Here is a 17,371-nt window from a genome sequence, read left to right as displayed (position 1 = left end):
CCAGGACATGCAGGTGGAAGGTCGAGGGTTGCTGGAATTGACAATGTTGTTGAAAAGTGATCTTTTGCCAAAGACCTGTGGTTGCCTCCTGCTGAGATCTGCCAAATTCCTTGAAGATGCAGCCTTCTGTCCTCCAGTGATAATTAAGTCTTGCTTTCCTAACTAAGGATTGACTTAAAATTATTCAAACAGGGCCTGGAGCTGTCATCTGGAACACAAGCCACTGGAAGAAGTGGGGAACTGTTTTAGGTCAAAGTGGAAAAACGGTACATTTGGCTCTTCCAAAATGTTTTGGGCTCAGATTCAAATTTTCCTCTCAACTCTGTTACTTACTGGTATGGGATTCTGGACAATTTTTTTTTTTCCCTTTATGATCTAAGCCTCCGTTTCCTCCTCTTTATAATAGGAATAACATACTTTGAAGAATTCTTGTGAAAGTTAAAAGATTTCTGTGACTCGATAGAGCAAATTTTGGGATCACCTTGTACTTGTAGGTAACTGGGAAATGACTTATCACTTAATTACTAATTAAGGCTTCTTGTTTCCATTTACAAATGAGGAAGTACTCAGATGTGGCAGCTTTTGGCGAGTGCTCTATGATGTCACATGGACATGTCCCCACCCCCTCCCCACCAACCATACCATCACAAAGCATGTAAAAATCCCAGCCATTAAGCTGAGTGCAATGGCACATGCCTCTAACCCCAGCCTCTCAGCAACTTAGCAAGGTCCTGTCTCTAAATAAAATATGAAAAGGGACTGGGGATTTAGCTCAGTGGTTAACTGCCCCTGGACTCAATCCTTGTTTTTTTTTTTGTTGTTGTTGTTGTTGTTTTTTAAAGCCCAGCCATTAAAATGAGGACTGATGTACACTTTTTTTTTTCCTATCAAAATCCTCCAAACCTGACTCTTTGTCCCAATTTAAAATATTAGCAGCTTCTGCTTCTCATTCAGGTGCTTCCCACCAGTTGCTCAATGTCAACTTTTGTTGCAAACACAGAATGATGTCTGGCCCTCCAGGGCACACCAAATGCATCTGCAGAAAGGTAGATAACACTAGCTGTTGCTTTAAAATTAAGAGGACAAAGGACCAGAGAGTCCTATTTGACTTTCTGTTGCTTTCTTTAAAAAAAACTATTTCAAGATTCAGTCTCCCATTCCCAGCCTGGTAAGACTTTGTCTGTTAGATTAGGGTTTTACCCAGACTTGTGCACTCTAGCTCTTAAACACATATACCGCTAATCCTCCAAGATGACTACTGTATTTAAAAGTTTTAACTTTCCCCAGAGGCTTCCTGCATATTGCCTCTCTCTCTTGTCATTGCTTGTTGGGATGCACTGCTCAGCACACTGGGTCATACACTCCTGACCCCCTTCACTTGTAAATTTGACCTTCACCATCATGCCAATTCTCTTTGGGGTTTGATTTTTCTTTCCAGCATTGCTTATTGACAGAGCAGGAATAAGAATTCTGAAAATCAATAATGTCACTTTTCTTTTTGATGGTGGAATTTTTAGGAGAATAATGCTTACTGGCAAAAAGTTTCAAGAAATGCACATGTTGTATATTAAACCCATATTGGGGACTTACAAAGAACTTAGCAATTCATTTTTACTGCCGATGGCCTTTGCTGTCATTCCAGTGAAAATAGATGTTTTTCTCATGTCTTGTATTTGAACATGTGTAGTCTTCATTTGTTAGCTAATCTCAAACAACAACAAAAACCCTAATAAGGGAACTCTTAAAGGACACTGGTAGCAGGAACATAATTCACTGAAAAATGAAATAGTTCTCATTTCTCAGAATAAGCCAGTTATACGAATTTAAAGCACACATGCAAAGCGTTAAATTGAAAATTCTATACTGAATCTCTCAAAGCCATACATACCATCTTGGTTTTCACTAAAAGCAAACTTATTTAATGGCTTTGTGGAGCTATCCCTCACCTGACTGCAAATGTCTTCAGATCGGTAATGTTTGAAAACAAGCAGAATAATACCAAAAGATTTCAATTATAGTTATATAATGGAAATAATTTTGAAAGTCTCTTAATGATGCTGAGAATTAGAATATTAATAGTGTGTGTATTGTGAACTGAGCAAACCTGGTGTATGTAGAAGGGAGATCGACTGGGTCCAGTTTTGTCCCTAACTACTCATGCGACCTGGGAAAAGTCATTTGGGCTTTCACTTAAAAAATTAGAAATTGGAATTAGAATATCTCTAGGGTATTTTTAATTCACAAAACCCATTATTTAAATGGTTTGCTGTTACTTAAAATGTCTTAATGGCAGCCAACTGATGAGGTTAACATTATTCATTTGGTAAACAACAATAACTTTTGCAACTGCTAAGTATGTCAGGATCCATGCCCACCAGGACCCGGGAGGTAAACAGATGTAAGGCTTAGGTCCCTGCCCTGGGAATTGTATAAGTCCAGGGCATCATTCATGACATTTTATTTGAATTCTGCCCCCTGGAGTTGTACAGTAAAACCTTGGGGATCTGGGTTAACACAGATATGTAGTCAGGTATAAGAGACAGTCAGGGTAGGAATATAGAAAGGGAGCAATTAGTTCTGCCCAAACCAGAAATTTGTATAGAGAACTTTAAATTTTCTTATCTGAAAACACCTCCTTTTATGTATTTTTGGGAGAAAAAAAGTTAAGGATGTACTTTTTTTTTTAAGGTAACATATTTCTTTGCAGCTTTAGATAACAAAGGTGTTTGAAAAATGTTGCTCTATGGCTTACACAGAGGTGTTTTCCTCTGACATACTTTGTTTATCCAAAAGCTCTATTTTCACAACAGTTCTTGCCAATTAGTGGAGATTCTTCTGAGATTTTAGGTTCACTTAAAGCTCTCTCTCTTTCTTTCTGTGTGTGTGTGTGTTTCCGAGTAACAACTTTTGAACTGGAATAACAACAAAATTTTTTTCAAAGTTGCTAGGGGCATAGCTCACTGGCAGGTGGTAAGGATTCCAGCTCCCCAGAGCTATGTGCCTATTATCACAACTGTGGAGAAAACTCACTGAATAGTGTGGCAGTCTTAAACATAGGGAAGAACTTTATGATAAACATTATTATGTGTATATATATTTTTTCTTTTTGCTGAGTTGGGGATTGAACCAACGGGCCTTGTAACGAGCCTTACACGTTAGGGCCACTGAACTACATCCTCTGCCCCTGTATGACTATTTTTGTGACAGAGGCTTTCTCAGATTCCTGGGAGGCCACAATTGGCTGAGCTACTGTCTGATTAACAGTGCCCCGTGCAACAAGTGGGTCATAACTCGCTCTTGGTCTCAGTTGGTAGGGCATAATCTCTCCCCTAGGTTTGTAAAGCCAACGTGCCAATCTTGAACTGGCTTCCTCTTTTTGCAAACACTGTGGAAACATGATCCATTTGCTCCGGTCTGAGAGGGTCAGAGAGCTATAACCCAAGACTGGATAAAAGGGATCTGGACGATGCTTGACCACCTAGGAAGAAGACCTAAAGCAAAATGTTCACATTGCTGGCTGCTCCACAACAGGGGACAGTCTATATAGCTCCTTGCTGTTTGTGCAGGGCCTGCCAAATATTTCTGCAAAATACTTAACTTCTTGCATCCCATTGCTTGAGCATGTTGCTGGTGTTTTTGCTGAGGAAGCTGGCCATTCAGTAGCTCCCTGCACCACAATTGGCAGCTTGTCTTCAATTTGTCTCACTTCTGCTGTCTGAGGACTGAACTCTGAACCTGTGCACTCCCTAGGATGTGGGATGTACACTCATGCCCTCCAGCCTCTTCCTCCAGCAGCTGCCAAAGAGAACTTTACAGCAAAGATGCTAGGAATTCAACTCCTAGGGCAGCTGGAGATGTGGATCTCCACATTCTAGGTGCACAAAGCTTCAGGCCTTAGTGGCCAAGAGAAGCTGAGACACCCAGCCAACCACATGAATGTTCATTTTCTGTGGCTGAGGGTGATTGCCCACCGTGCACCTGGAGAAAATAATACAGCCCAGATTGGTACTTATCCTGTCTGAGTTTTTTAGAATGGCCAGATGTGAGAGACTCATCACAATGTAGTCTTAGCTTGTCAAGATATTTGCCAGGTCACTATGGACAAGTGTTTGACTTGTTATTTCTCAAGCTGCTTCCTCCTAAACTATAAGTTGAATGATATGAAATTGTGCTTTTTTTTTTTTTTTTTTGGATTCTGAGGATTGAACCCATGATACTCTACTACTGAGTCCCATTTCAGCCCTTTTTTATTTTATTTTTTATTTTGAGATGGGGCCTCACTAAGACATTAAGGCTGTCCTTGAACTTGTGATCCTCTTGTTTCAGCCTCCTAAGTAGCTGGGAGTACAGGCATGTGCTATCATGGAAAGTGCATAGGTCATATATTGCCCAGTTGTATATAATTCATCTTAAGAGCAAGGATCAACATGAATTAACAGTTTTGAATTGGCTTCCTATGTTCCAGGCCCTAGGAGGGGATTTACTTATGTCATCCCTCTAACTTTTTGTTCATGACATCACATCAAGGTGCTGGTATTATTATTATGTGCATTTTACAGATGACACTGCGGAGGTTCTGAAAGGCTAAGGAAGCTTCTCACAGGCTCAGTGAAGGCAGGTAAGACAGGATACCAGGCTTGCTTACCTCTAAGGCCTGAATATGTGTAGATTTTACTTAATAGAATCAATGGTAAGGACACAGTTGGTTCATTTAAACTAAAAAGGAATACCTGAAGCTATTCTTGTGAAATGGCATGAGAAAACATCCAAGTCACTCATATTTTGTTAGTGCTGTGTTTATATACAAACTCACTGAAATTTCCAATATTTTGCAACTGTTTTCTTTTGGAGATTTATCCTGTGCTATTTGTTTGTACTCTGTTCTCCAATTTTTGCGCCACTTACATGGTGAAACTCTCTGTGCTTTATTCTCTTCCTGAAATCATCTACTTAATGTTAGTTGAATCATCTGCGAAAATTTTTTTTCCATCCTTTGAGGCCCACTTTGAAGGCCTCTTGGTCCATGAGATTTTCTTGGCTCCCCTCCCCCAGAAATGTAAATGCTTTTGCTCTAACCTTCCCTAGACCCACGAATGCCTGCTCTGGACTTGCCACTTGGAGTACTACTATTGATATGACTATATGGACACTTAACTCATCTTCCCTCTAAAGCAGGGGTCAGGGCACACTTATTTTGTGAAGGAGCAAAGGACAAATATTTTATGCTTTGCAGATCATTTGGTATCTACTCTAACTACTCCACTTGACTGTTGTATCTCAAAAGCAGCTGTAGAGGACATGTAAACGAACTCGAATGTTTGTGTTTCAATAAAACTTTATTAACAAAAAGTTGGTGGCAAGCTGGATTGGACTGTGGGTGCCTGTGTGCTAATCTCTGCCCTAGTTTATGGGTTTCTCAGTGAGAGTCATAGAATCTTCCTCACGCCTATTTTTTTGCATCATGCTGTGTGGTAAAATGGGCATCACTCATAAACTTTTGTAGGCTAAGTAGAATTTTTAACTGTTGGAATCAGAGATGCTTTTGTGCAAAGCTATTGTTGAGGCCCTAAGAACTCTACAGACTCCTCTCCACATGCAGTTACTGTCTGGACATGCAACGGAGCTGTCAGAACCTTTTGACCTGGGGCTGATTTTCCTGTAGGCTCAGGACCTTGTCTTGAAGCTTCAAAGGCAGGCTAACTTCTAAGGAACCATAAAAACACCATATTTTATCAACCCCCTCTCTTCAAATTCAGGGAAACACCTGTAAGGTTTATGGTAAAAGAAAGTCACCTTAGGCTGGGATTCTGCTCATGCAACAAAGGACACTATACAAAGTATTTTCTGATTTCAAAAAAAAAAAAAAAAGGAAAAAGTGGGTTTCAGAGTAGGGGAGAAACCTACAAGACTTTTTCCCTTCACTGACTCAGCTGGTTAGTAAATTTGTGTGTGCATTGAAACAGAGAGTCTCTTGCCAAGTGGCTTCTTTCATGAATTTAGATGCAGAGTTATATGTGGGTAAGGCCTTCAGAGGCTTGTGTATCTGCTCATGGGGTTGAATCTCCAATACAATGGCTCAGAGTCTCCAGTTGCTGTGACAGCCTTCTTTATATATATATATATATATATATATATATATATATATATATATATATATATATAAAACACTTCTAGCCTCCAACTTTCTGGCCATGCTCAGTAGGTCTCCCACTCTGGCTTCATATATTTACTGTTAATTCCTAAGTCAACTCAGGACTCCTTTTTTCTAATCTCAATTACTTGATATAATAAAGACAATCTATGTTTCCCTGATTAGGAATCATTAGTCAATTAGTTATAATGAGATATAAAAGAAAAAGAAAAATTCTCCAGGGATATATAATGACCAGCAACCATACCTTCCAGAAGTTACTTATCTATTTTCATGAGCTTTCTTTCTGTCTGGATGGAAACAAATGGTATTTAAGCACAAATAGATTAAAAACCGATTTTGGAGGTTTGGTGATAAGGAAATAGATATCAATTTCCGGTTCCCTGCCTTTCTAATGGGCAAGCTTTCAGCAGACCCAGCGCCAGCTGCACTGCGTGGAAGACTGAATATTGATTGCAATGATTGGGAAGAAACTGTTGACAGAGTCAACAAAATCATGTTCTTTGCTGCCAAAGCACCCAGGCTTCTCCATCCTTGGCATGTTACAGCTCTCTGCTCGCTCTCCCCCTCCCCTCTGCACTCCTCACTCCCTTTTCTCTGAGGAGACTCCTGCCTCTCAAAAAGAAACAGCAGGTTATTTTAAAGCCGTGACCTGAGAAGGCCTCCTGGGTGAGCCACTCCAGCTGCCTTCTGCAGATCCTAATTGCACATCTGCAGCAAAGCTGCTATAGTATTTGCCCAGAAAACAAACCCCTGTTTCCTTAACCAGACCTGGGTGGCCATTCTGCTGCTATGAAAAGCATACTGTTTGATTATTATTATTATTAATATTATTAGATCGTACACATGAATATTTTTTAAGACAATGAATGGGAACTTTAGGTAAAAACTGCCCCCATTCACCTGATGAGACTCTTTTTTGAGCTGCTGGTAAATGTGATTCCAAAACCATCTAGACAAGGCAGAGATGTCAGGCCTGGTGGCTCTGTCCCGTTCAGTGATTGGCACTTATCAGTTTGTCACAATGGACTCTGGCATTTCTGCCTTGGGGACACACAGTGTGGAAGGAAATGGGGTAAAGGTGAGGATCAAGTGGGGAGCAAAGGAAAAGCCATATTTGTCAGGCACAGCTTTGAGGTTTTACTCACATGTGTTGGGAGGCATTGGGGTACAGTTTTGAAAACTGTGGGGCCGAGTCCTCGGGGCCGTGGGGCGCAGCGTGGCTGATCACCATCATAATGGGCCTATGGGGATACATTCTCTTAGACATTTTGAAGTAATTAATGCTCTCGTTAGTGATTAAGTCTGTGAAGTAGTCCTGAAACATACATTTGACACAAAACAAAAATTACAAAAGGTGACATTCATCAGAACACATTTGAATACTGCTTTTCTCAGAAGCCTGAACGAAGAGGTAAAGGTTTAAAACATGAAAGAAGATGGTAGCTTCTGAGGCAGCAAAACATCTTCAAGAAAAGACAAAAATCAGTTGCTAGTTAATTTTGAGGGTTGCTGGCTTAGTAACATGCAAAAAAAATTGTATTTTAAGTAATGCACAATTTAGCAATTAGGGAAGAAAAAAGACAAGTTGTGTTTGCCCAAGATAACGATCAGACCTGGCAATACACGCACTAGCACACACGAAGCACCGGATATATATTTCATTCTCAGGTTTTGTTGTTGTAATTCGTTGGCAAAAGTTTTAATTACTTCAAGGGCAGGAAACACCCACGCCCACCTCAAATTCACAGTTGCAGAACACACACGCACACTCACACACACATACTCATGTACACACAAAGGCACAAACACAAGAAAGGATCTTTTCTTCACATTAAAAATTCACCTGTGGGAATAACATAATAATCACTAATCAAAGCCATGGCCAAAATCTGGGAGCACAGGGGAAAGCTGCAACATTTTATCAATTAGTTTATTTGAAACACTTAAATATGGGGAGTGGTTGATTTCCTGCAGATTATACTGTGTTAATTGCACAACTAAAGTAATATAGCTGCTGGGATTAGAGCCTGTTGCTAATAAAATGACTTAACCCACTGTCAGGGGGGCTGATGCAAGTCTGTGAGGGGGTGGGAGGGAAAAATAAAGAAAGGATGAAAACTTAAATCAAACCACCTGCTTCCTCTAAGTGTGTATCACTGGGCTGGAAGTTTCAGTCTAAACTTTATTCAGAAAGTCCCAGGCCATGTTCACAACGTCAAAGACTTCCAGGCATGGCTAGTCACATGTTGTGGATTTAAGGACCAGAACAGCTGCAAAAGCAGTGCTCAGGGGACAAAATCTGTGTCACATGTCATTGTGAGGACAAGTCCGCAGGCTTGTCCCCTTCCTCCATGAGGGTGTCTGTTTTTATTTCTTTCCTCACTACAAAAAAAAAAAAGATATATCTTTTATTTATTTATTTTTTTTCTGGACACAGTTGTCTTTGACACTTAATCTGCTGTGATAATGAGCAAGTTAGGCTGATTTAGTATTTGGAAAGAATCTTGATTACTTTGCTCTCCTTAGGACAACAGGGAATGAAAGGTTAATAGCTTGAACAAGGAGCATGAAAAGCATCCCCACAGATAGAAAGCCATAGCAGTGACAATTAGTGCGTGTGGCACACATCCTTTGCATGCAATGAGTGTAGCCACAACCCGGGGAAGTGACCTGGGGTGTGAGACTGGTGGAACCACTCTGGGCTGCTTTATTCTTCATCTTGTAAAATGAGGACATTGCTCAAATTTGCCTCCAAGGTCCCTGCCAGCTCTCAACTTTGATGAGTCTAGAAGCCTATTAACAATGTTTGTGAATTAATTTGCATTCATTGTGTTCTGAAGGGTACGATCAGAACTTGTACCTTATCTCCTTCCAAGTCCCCTGTGCTCAAATCAGGCCAAGCACAAAGACAGCCATGTGCCAACCACATTAAGTCAAGTTCCCTTTTTCTGTTTCTACCAAGCGCCTAGTAGGAGGGTTGTTGGACGAGAGAGGATGCCATGGGTATGGCTGGAAGGGAAGGGAGCCTTTCAGGCTACATTCAAAAATATTGTCCCTTTTACTCTTATGATCTGAAAAAAATTTTTAAGTAAGCAGTCACAACACCTTTGTGAATTTCTAAGGCAAATCCAGTCTCCACTGGTTAGAGAACCCTGGAACACACCAATTTTGGTTTCTATGAACGGATTTAAAAATCCTGATTGATAGCCCTTGAGACTCGTGTGGACTATGGCTGCCATGGGGCAGGTGTCCTTGTCACATATACTAAGCTTGGTCAGACAGGAGTACAAACAAGGAATGCAGTTTCCCAACCTTTAATTATTACACTTGTCTGCTCTTATTTTTACATCTACATCTGAAGCCACAGACACAATATTCTTTCACCCCACTGAAAAGCAAAACAGTATAAGATGAACATTTGATTATGTTGACAAGTCCTTCAGAGAAAGGGAAAAACAAAAATTATCACGAGCGAGGGCTGAGGATGTATGATTTTTTTTTTAAATGATACTTTCATCAAGCACTGATTACGGCCATCCTAATGAGGGAGAAAAATTACTACACAAAGGCTGTGTTCCTTGTGAGTCTTTTTCTTGCCTGCAGTTGAAAATTACCTTAAAATTCCTCATTTTAACATTGTGAGAACATAGAAAGCCAATCTTGTGGATAGTTTAACTCACTGAAAATGGCTTTCCCCCATTATGCACAAAGTAAATTGATGCAGTGTAAAAGTGTCTGAAAATTACCTTTGCATAATCAAATCCATGCTTTTCTTTGATGCCATTTCGACAAACAGTGTAATTATAGAAACGAGAATTCTTGATTAATCCAAGCCATTCTCGCCACCCAGGAGGGATGTAGCTGCCATTATATTCATTGAGGTATTTTCCAAAAAAGGCTGCAGTGGGGGGAAAAAAGAGGATTATTTTCTCATGTGAAATGATTAATCATAAGTAAATGCCTACGTATGAAATTAAGACTTGAAAAAAAGATGGTGAAATGAAAGTTAATCTAGGTAACATTAATGCCAAAACAACATTAATGTAATACAGGGCTAGTGTTATACATTGAACAAATGTAAGTAGCACCAAGGTATGTGGATTATGGTTTAATAAAACCACCATAATGATTATTGCACTCTTATTTCTTATGGTCCTCCTGGAATACAACCAGAATATATTCTTTTGATAAGTTGATGAAATGAAAAGAGAAGTAGCCAGTGTGAGTTTGGGCTGCTAATCATAGAGCAAGTATTGGAAAGTTCAGACTCTGTAACAAAGTTTTCTAACTTACTGTTTGAGAGTTATGAATTATAAAGACGATGCTGAAAAGCTCATCGTGGTTTTCATATATGTAGAGAGCACAGATTTTTCCAAGCCAGGGAACTGTGGGAAACTCCATCTTTATGGATATGGACAAGGTTTTCATGGCACATGGGTGTTTGTTATGTGTATTACGTGGACATCTATTATTGATAACAAAAAAAATTCTGGGAACACAAAACTTCTACACAGCTCACTAATGTTCATAGAATGACAGTGAAGTAGAAGTACATGTTACACAATTAAAAAGGCCCCTGGAAGGACTTTGCAACTGTAACTTTGGCATTTCAAATCTAAGTCACTATGCAGAAGGCCCGATTGATCTTTTTTCCAAGAGGAAGACTGCAATTTTGCTCCTCTTCTAAAGATGACAAAGATGATAAGGACGGGGGAGTTGGAATATCACAGGAACCAAATGGTTATGTATTAAAGTCAAATAACTTATAACTGTCAGAAGGGTGGCAATTAATGTATTATCAGAGCACTTAACTGAGAAGAGGTGCTATTTGCAATTCTGATTACACTAGGAAAACTGTTACTGGTTGGTCACTTTGAGTATGAGGGAGTGGAGAAAACTTTTATTTTCTATATGTATGTATGCATACATGTCGATGCATGGGTGTGTATAGACACAACACACTTACATACCCACATTTATGCAAGTTTTACTTTTCTGATTCTTAGAAATCTGCAACATTTTGTTTTGGGAGAGACCATGTTTTGTGGCCAGCTAGATACCTACATTGAAACCACTTCCTGGCTTCACTGAGCACGTTTTATAGGTCCCTTCGTTTACATATCTGGCAAAAGGTTAAGTTCTCGGAAGACTGGCTTGGAATGATTTTAAAAAAGAAGAAGGAAAAGAAGATGTGTGTGTGGGAATCCTAAAATCAAGGTACCGTAAGACAGGGGTATTAAAGTGCACATTTCTGAATCTTAAACTTATGCCATGAACTTCACATCTGGGTCTCTGTGGGACAGCCACTTAGCTTGCTTTCATCATTAATATACATTTGCCTGTAAAACATCTCCATCTGAAGGTGCTATGCGCTCATCCAAAATGCGATGAACTATTTTCCCTTTCAAATCAACTTTACTCCTCAGCTATCTTTGAATCCTCCAAGTGGCATAATCACCCTCTTGTTAGATTTTACCATCCAGGACCTCCTCTGATTTCACCTACCCCATCCTCCCCTTGCTGAGTAGTGGCTGCCTCCTGCGATTCCACCTCAGTAACAGGACTCAAATCTGTCCCTTCTTCCTAGGTGACTTGACATCCCATGGATGCTCACAGTGTCACTGCCGGCTCTCTGAGCCAGCTGCAGGGTCTTTCCACCCTCAGTGTCACCACTTAATCTTCCCAAGGACCAGCTGTGGTCATGTCACCCTCTTATCATAATCCTGGATGACCTCTGTTGCCTGCAGAGTCTACCTTGCCCATCTTGGATCTAGATAAAATCCCGATTTTTCCAGCTCATGTTTCATTTCTCCGCTAGTTGTCCCTGTCCCTCCCTCCAGACAGTGTGCTCCCTTGGGTTGAGCTCTGGTTTCTATCCCTCTTAGAATTCTTCTTAGTTATACATATAATCCATTTTGATAAAATTATACAAGCATTGGATATATCTTATTCTAATTAGGACCCCATTCTTGTGGGTAGGCACGATGGTGGGGTTCACTTAGGAATTTTAATATGTATTCATACGAAAATTATTTATTCTATTTTCTTTCCTATTTGTATCCTCCTCCCTTCCTTTTGTTCTCCTTTGTCTAATCTACTGAACTTCTCTTCTCCCCCTCCCCCTTATTGTAGTTTAGCTTTCACACATCAGCAAAAATATTTAAACTTTGGTTCTTAGAGATTGGCTTATTTTGCTTAGCATGATATTCTCCAGATCTATCTATTCACTGGCAAATGTCATAGAGTCATTTTTCTTTATGGCTGAGTAATATTTCATTATGTATATATATACCACAATGTCATTATCCATTTATCTGTTGGTGGGCATCTAGGTTGATTCCATAGCTTAGCTATTGTGAAATGTGCTGCTATAAACACTGATGTGGCAGTGTTACTGTAGTATGCAGATTTTAAATCCTTTGGACATCTGCGAAGAAGGAGTGGGATAACTCCATCAATTGGTGGTTCCATTTCTAGTTTTTTGAGGAATCTCCACACTGCTCTCCAGAGGGGTTGTACCAATTTGCAGGTGCTGGGAAAACTGGAGATCCATTTGTAACGGAATGAAAGTTAATCCACTTTTATCACCCTGCACAAAACTCAACTCAAGTGGATGGAAGAACTAGGAATTAGGCCAGAAACCCTGCTCCTACTAGAAGCAAAGGTAGGCCCAACAATTCAGCTTATTGGTACAGAAACTGACTTCCTGAACAAGACTTGGACAGCTCAAGAAATATAATCAAAAAATCAATAAATGCGAAGGCATCAGAATAAACAGCTTCTTTACAGCAAAAGAAACCATCAAGAGCATGAAAAGAGAACCTACAGAATGGGAGAAAATCTTTGCCACCTGTACCTCAGGTACGGGCATGAACTTCCAGAATATACAAAGAACTCAAAGAGCTTAACATCTCAATAAATAAATAAATAAATCCCACAAGTAACTCAATCAATATATGGACAAAGGAACTGGACAGGGACTTCAAAAGAAGAAATCTGAACTATCAACAAGTATATAAAAAATGTTCAATGTCACTAGAAATTAGAGAAATGCAAGTTAAAAATTACACTGAGATTCCATCTCACTGGAGTCAGAATGGCCATGATCAAGAATACAAGTAACAATAAGTGTTGGCAAGGACATGGGGAGAAGGTGACACCCTCTACTGTTGCTTGTACTGTTGTCTCCCTCTGCCTTTTGATGGATCCTCCATCTCATTCACACCCTTGTCTGATCCCGCAGCAGGGTGTCCTGTGGCTCTAATGTCATCTTCCCTTTCTCAGCTGTGGTTAGTCATCTCTGTAGGGAATCCCTCTTTGGCAGAGGCTTTTTGAGAGGAGATACTGCCTTGGCCTCATCTCCATCCTTGAACACATCACGGTTTCCATCTTTTTTTGTTCCTTGAGCTGGGGTTCATGGAACACATTGTGAAGTTCTGGGGATTCTGCAAGTTACCGAATTTTTTTGTGTGTGTTTTCACTTGAACTACAAGTTTTTAAAACTGATTTGATTTTCTGAAATATTTTCATAAAATAGAGCTTCCGAGTTCCTGAAGTTGATATTTCTTTCATTTTCTTTGGGGAAAAAAATCTGAGAACCCTGGCTATGTTCATTTATTTGTTCAATCTGTGAGTGAGTGAACCAATCAAGAAATCAGCCAAGTACTTCCTCTCCAGAATCCTGCCTGGGTGAGGGACAAAGTGTCAGAGGGTCTGGAGTCAAATGGCTCAGGATTTCCCTTTGAGCTGACTGTGTGCATGAAGAATTTCTCTCACCTTTAGAGACGGCTCGACCTTTTCACATAGAACCACAAAATGATTTTCCTTTCTGACCAAATGCATCATGACTTAGAGTCACAGGCAGCAGACTAGGGTCACACCCCAGCAATAGTTAGTTCAGAAGAAGACCATTTCCAAGAGCCTGGTATTTAAGAACCTCAGGCTTGGCTCTCTTCTTTGGCTTCCTCCTCTTCCTCCTCCTTCTACTCCTCCTCTTCCTCCTCCTCGTCCTCCTCTTCCTCCTCCTCCTCTTTTTCCTCCTCAGGCCCCCCACCTCCAACTTTTCTCTTCTTTTATTTCCAAGAGGAAAAAGCACAGTGGGTTAGAAATATAAACCCTACAGCCAGCCTGCCTGGGTTGAAATCTTAGCTCTGCCTGGGCCAGCCATTTATCCACAGGCCAGATCCCTCACCTTTCGACACTCCTATCCCCTTTGTAAAGCTCAAGGATAATGAGAGTAATAATTGTGGCAGGATGGTTGTGAGGACTAAATGAGTTAATCCACATGGAATGTATCTCTCACATACCTTGGCTCATTCAGTGCTGCTACTCTTAGTCTTATTATCATCATCGCCATCATCATTATCCTTGTACCACCCCATCTTCCGATTTTAAATACTTTACCACTCGGCAGTGCAAGGAAATCTTGCTTTACCCTGTGCTCTGCATCATGCATTTGAAAGCATCTCCTGAGAGATTATATACTTTTTTTTTTTTAACCACCTGATAGGACTTAGATTTTGGAAATAAATTCTCCCCCATTTGGCTTACATCTTCCTGTTTAATTAGTTTTAAATTTTTTTCCTGCTACTTTTAGAGTTTGTTTTTGTTTTTATTTTTTTCCTTCCTCCTTCTCAAGGCAGCCATGCCAAGTCAGTCCTGCCCTCCCTCATTGTTTAACGTTTTAGGTTATTTTGTAGTGTTTTCTACCCATTGCCATGGCTATCACCCTTTGCCTTAATCCTTCCCTTGTAAATTACTCCTTTAAGTCTCTTAATAGTCCTTGTTATTGGCTTCAGAACTCCCTCCAGGTTTTTGGAGTCTTTGTGTTAATGGAGTGTGAAAAATGTACTTAGGATTCCAGATGTGCCCTCACCCATCACACTTGTTCCAAGCAAGACCAGGCCCTCCCGTGTCAGGATGCGACATTCAGTACCTCAAGTCACTCTGGCCTTTTTTTGTTGGCTCATGACATTGAGACTCATTTGTAATCACCCCTGGCCTCTTTGGACATTGCATTTCTTGGCAGCACACTGCAATTGATTATCTGGGCTTCTAATTATTTTTCTCCAGATGTATTAAATCTCATCCTCCCTCCCTAAGGTGAATTTTGTCTTCTTGTCCATATTGCCTTTCTGCCCATGTAGAGGTTATGGATAGTCCAAAGTGTTTCTATCCTTTGGCAGCGGCAATTCAACCCAACTGCTACTATCTGAATACATGCATACACGACATGTACGGGACCTTCTAGATCATTTTTTTTCTTTTGAATGCCATTAAACACTTCCCTTCACAGCTGTTTCAGAAAGTGGTAGGAGATGGGGCAACAGGGAGAAAGTCAAGAAAGACCTGATCATAATTATTGTTGGCTGTGGCCTGTGCTACTTCTGTCTAAATCTGTTACATAATCCTTAGAAAAGTTTCCTTAATCTATTTGAAGCAAAAGCATCTATTTTTAAATGAGAATAGCCATACAACAGATCTGGTGCTGCAGAAGTCAATTTTTTTAATTATATGAAACGATAGATAAATTGTAATTCTACTCCATGTTTATAGATAAAGGGTGTCAGGATTTCATGATGAATATGCATAATTTTGAACCAAGCTGAAATTTTGATATATGTCAGTTTGTATACATGAGTCTGGTTTCCTCAACTAGATTTTAAGTCTGGTGAACACAGGAAACTTATAATTTAGCTCTCCATAGCCCAGTGTCTAAAGTATTTCAAACATACTGTAGTTGAATAAATGTATGCTATGTTTCATGTTCATGTACCTATCAAAAATCTGTAGTACCATAATCCATAAAAATAAGAATATTAGGTCTTACTTTAAGTGAAGTCTACATTTAAATAAATCTCATACTACAGAATAAATACACTTGCTATAAATAACATAAATAAATTTTGCAATGTAAAAAGACATAAAATTAGAAAATAGATTAATTTGTCTAAATTGATTCATTACAAAAGGATTCTTTACAAAAAGGCTTATTATAAAGCCAGGCTTGATGATAAGGATATGTAATCCCAGGTACTCAGGAGACTGAGGCAGGAGGATCACTTGAGTTCAGGAGATCAGTCTGGTCAACATAGTTAGACCCCTTGTCAAAAAAAGAAAAAAATTTTATTGCAGATCTTTATTAAATATACCTCCTTCCACTTGTGACATGAAGTAGAATTAGTAGAATTAAATTAAAATTAACTCTTGTGTGATTTTATTATATTGTCTTATAATTTGAATACTATATTTTTTAAAAAGAATCAATATAATAATTAGAATAGACAAAATAAAGTTACAATATAATTTTGAACAGAAAAGGAAGTTTAGTAATATTTGCATTATATGGGTTGGAAAACTGGACTGAGTCCTCAAAACAAACTAAGGATAGCAAAGGATGGGACTCTACATCCTTCCATCTTACTTCAGGACTTTCCTTTTGCATGAGACAGTACCTCTCAACTGTGGCTGATTATTTTAACCTTAAAACTGGATGTGCTAAATTTTATATTAACATCTGTGCCCTCCTAAGAAATTTAAAACTTTTTTTTAAAAAAAGCAGATTTCAGGCAGCATATTCATTTTTATAATAGATGATACACTGTCATTCCTACTTCACTTTTTAGAGCAAAATACAAAAGACACATTACTGCATTTTTTCCCTCCTTGAACATTTAAGCTCTTAAAGACTCATGTTTTCCATGAGTAAAGTTAGAAGAATTTAGGCTAAAACCGGTCCAAAAATATGCCTAAATTCTGAAAAAGAAAAATCAACTCATACTATGGTAAATATAATATTGGATCAATTCAATTCATTTAAATCCATGTATTCTGGATGCCTCCCAAAACAAGCCTCTTAGTAATTTGTCTTCTTGGAGCTGTTTGTTCTTCATAAAATTTATGGCTGCTTTGTGTTTTCTCTAGATGGATATTTATGTATAATATATATTTCAGTTTCTTTTATTATTTTTCTTGGTTTGCAGCTAAATAGTCCAAACAATAAATTCATTATCAGGGAGGTAATGAAACCTTTATACGTCAGTTATTTCCCCCTCTAGGTTAGTGTCTCATAAATAATTATGTCAGTTTAATATCTACTCACCAACACTCATAATTCCTTAACACGTCTGTCATTCTTATGTGCTTATTTGTGCAATTTCAAATGGGTCACAATCATGGCTAGATCAATAATTATTGTCACAGAAACATCTTTGTTTC

At 39.2% G+C, this 17,371-nt stretch overlaps 1 protein-coding gene across 1 annotated transcript in view; it reads right to left on the bottom strand.

Annotated features, from left to right (window-relative positions):
• Positions 1 to 17,371, bottom strand: part of Sulf1 (sulfatase 1) — a 177,551-nt gene that overhangs the window by 43,110 nt on the left and 117,070 nt on the right. Inside the window, 2 exon segments of the mRNA XM_071602348.1 lie at positions 7,300 to 7,469; positions 9,901 to 10,052. Of these exon segments, the coding sequence (XP_071458449.1) occupies positions 7,300 to 7,469; positions 9,901 to 10,052 (322 nt within the window).

The sequence above is a fragment of the Marmota flaviventris genome, chromosome 15 (assembly GCF_047511675.1).
Source record: "Marmota flaviventris isolate mMarFla1 chromosome 15, mMarFla1.hap1, whole genome shotgun sequence".
Lineage (NCBI taxonomy): Eukaryota > Metazoa > Chordata > Mammalia > Rodentia > Sciuridae > Marmota > Marmota flaviventris.
The sequence above is the reverse complement of the archived record's forward strand: the minus strand, read 5'-3'. Positions and strand labels throughout refer to the sequence as shown.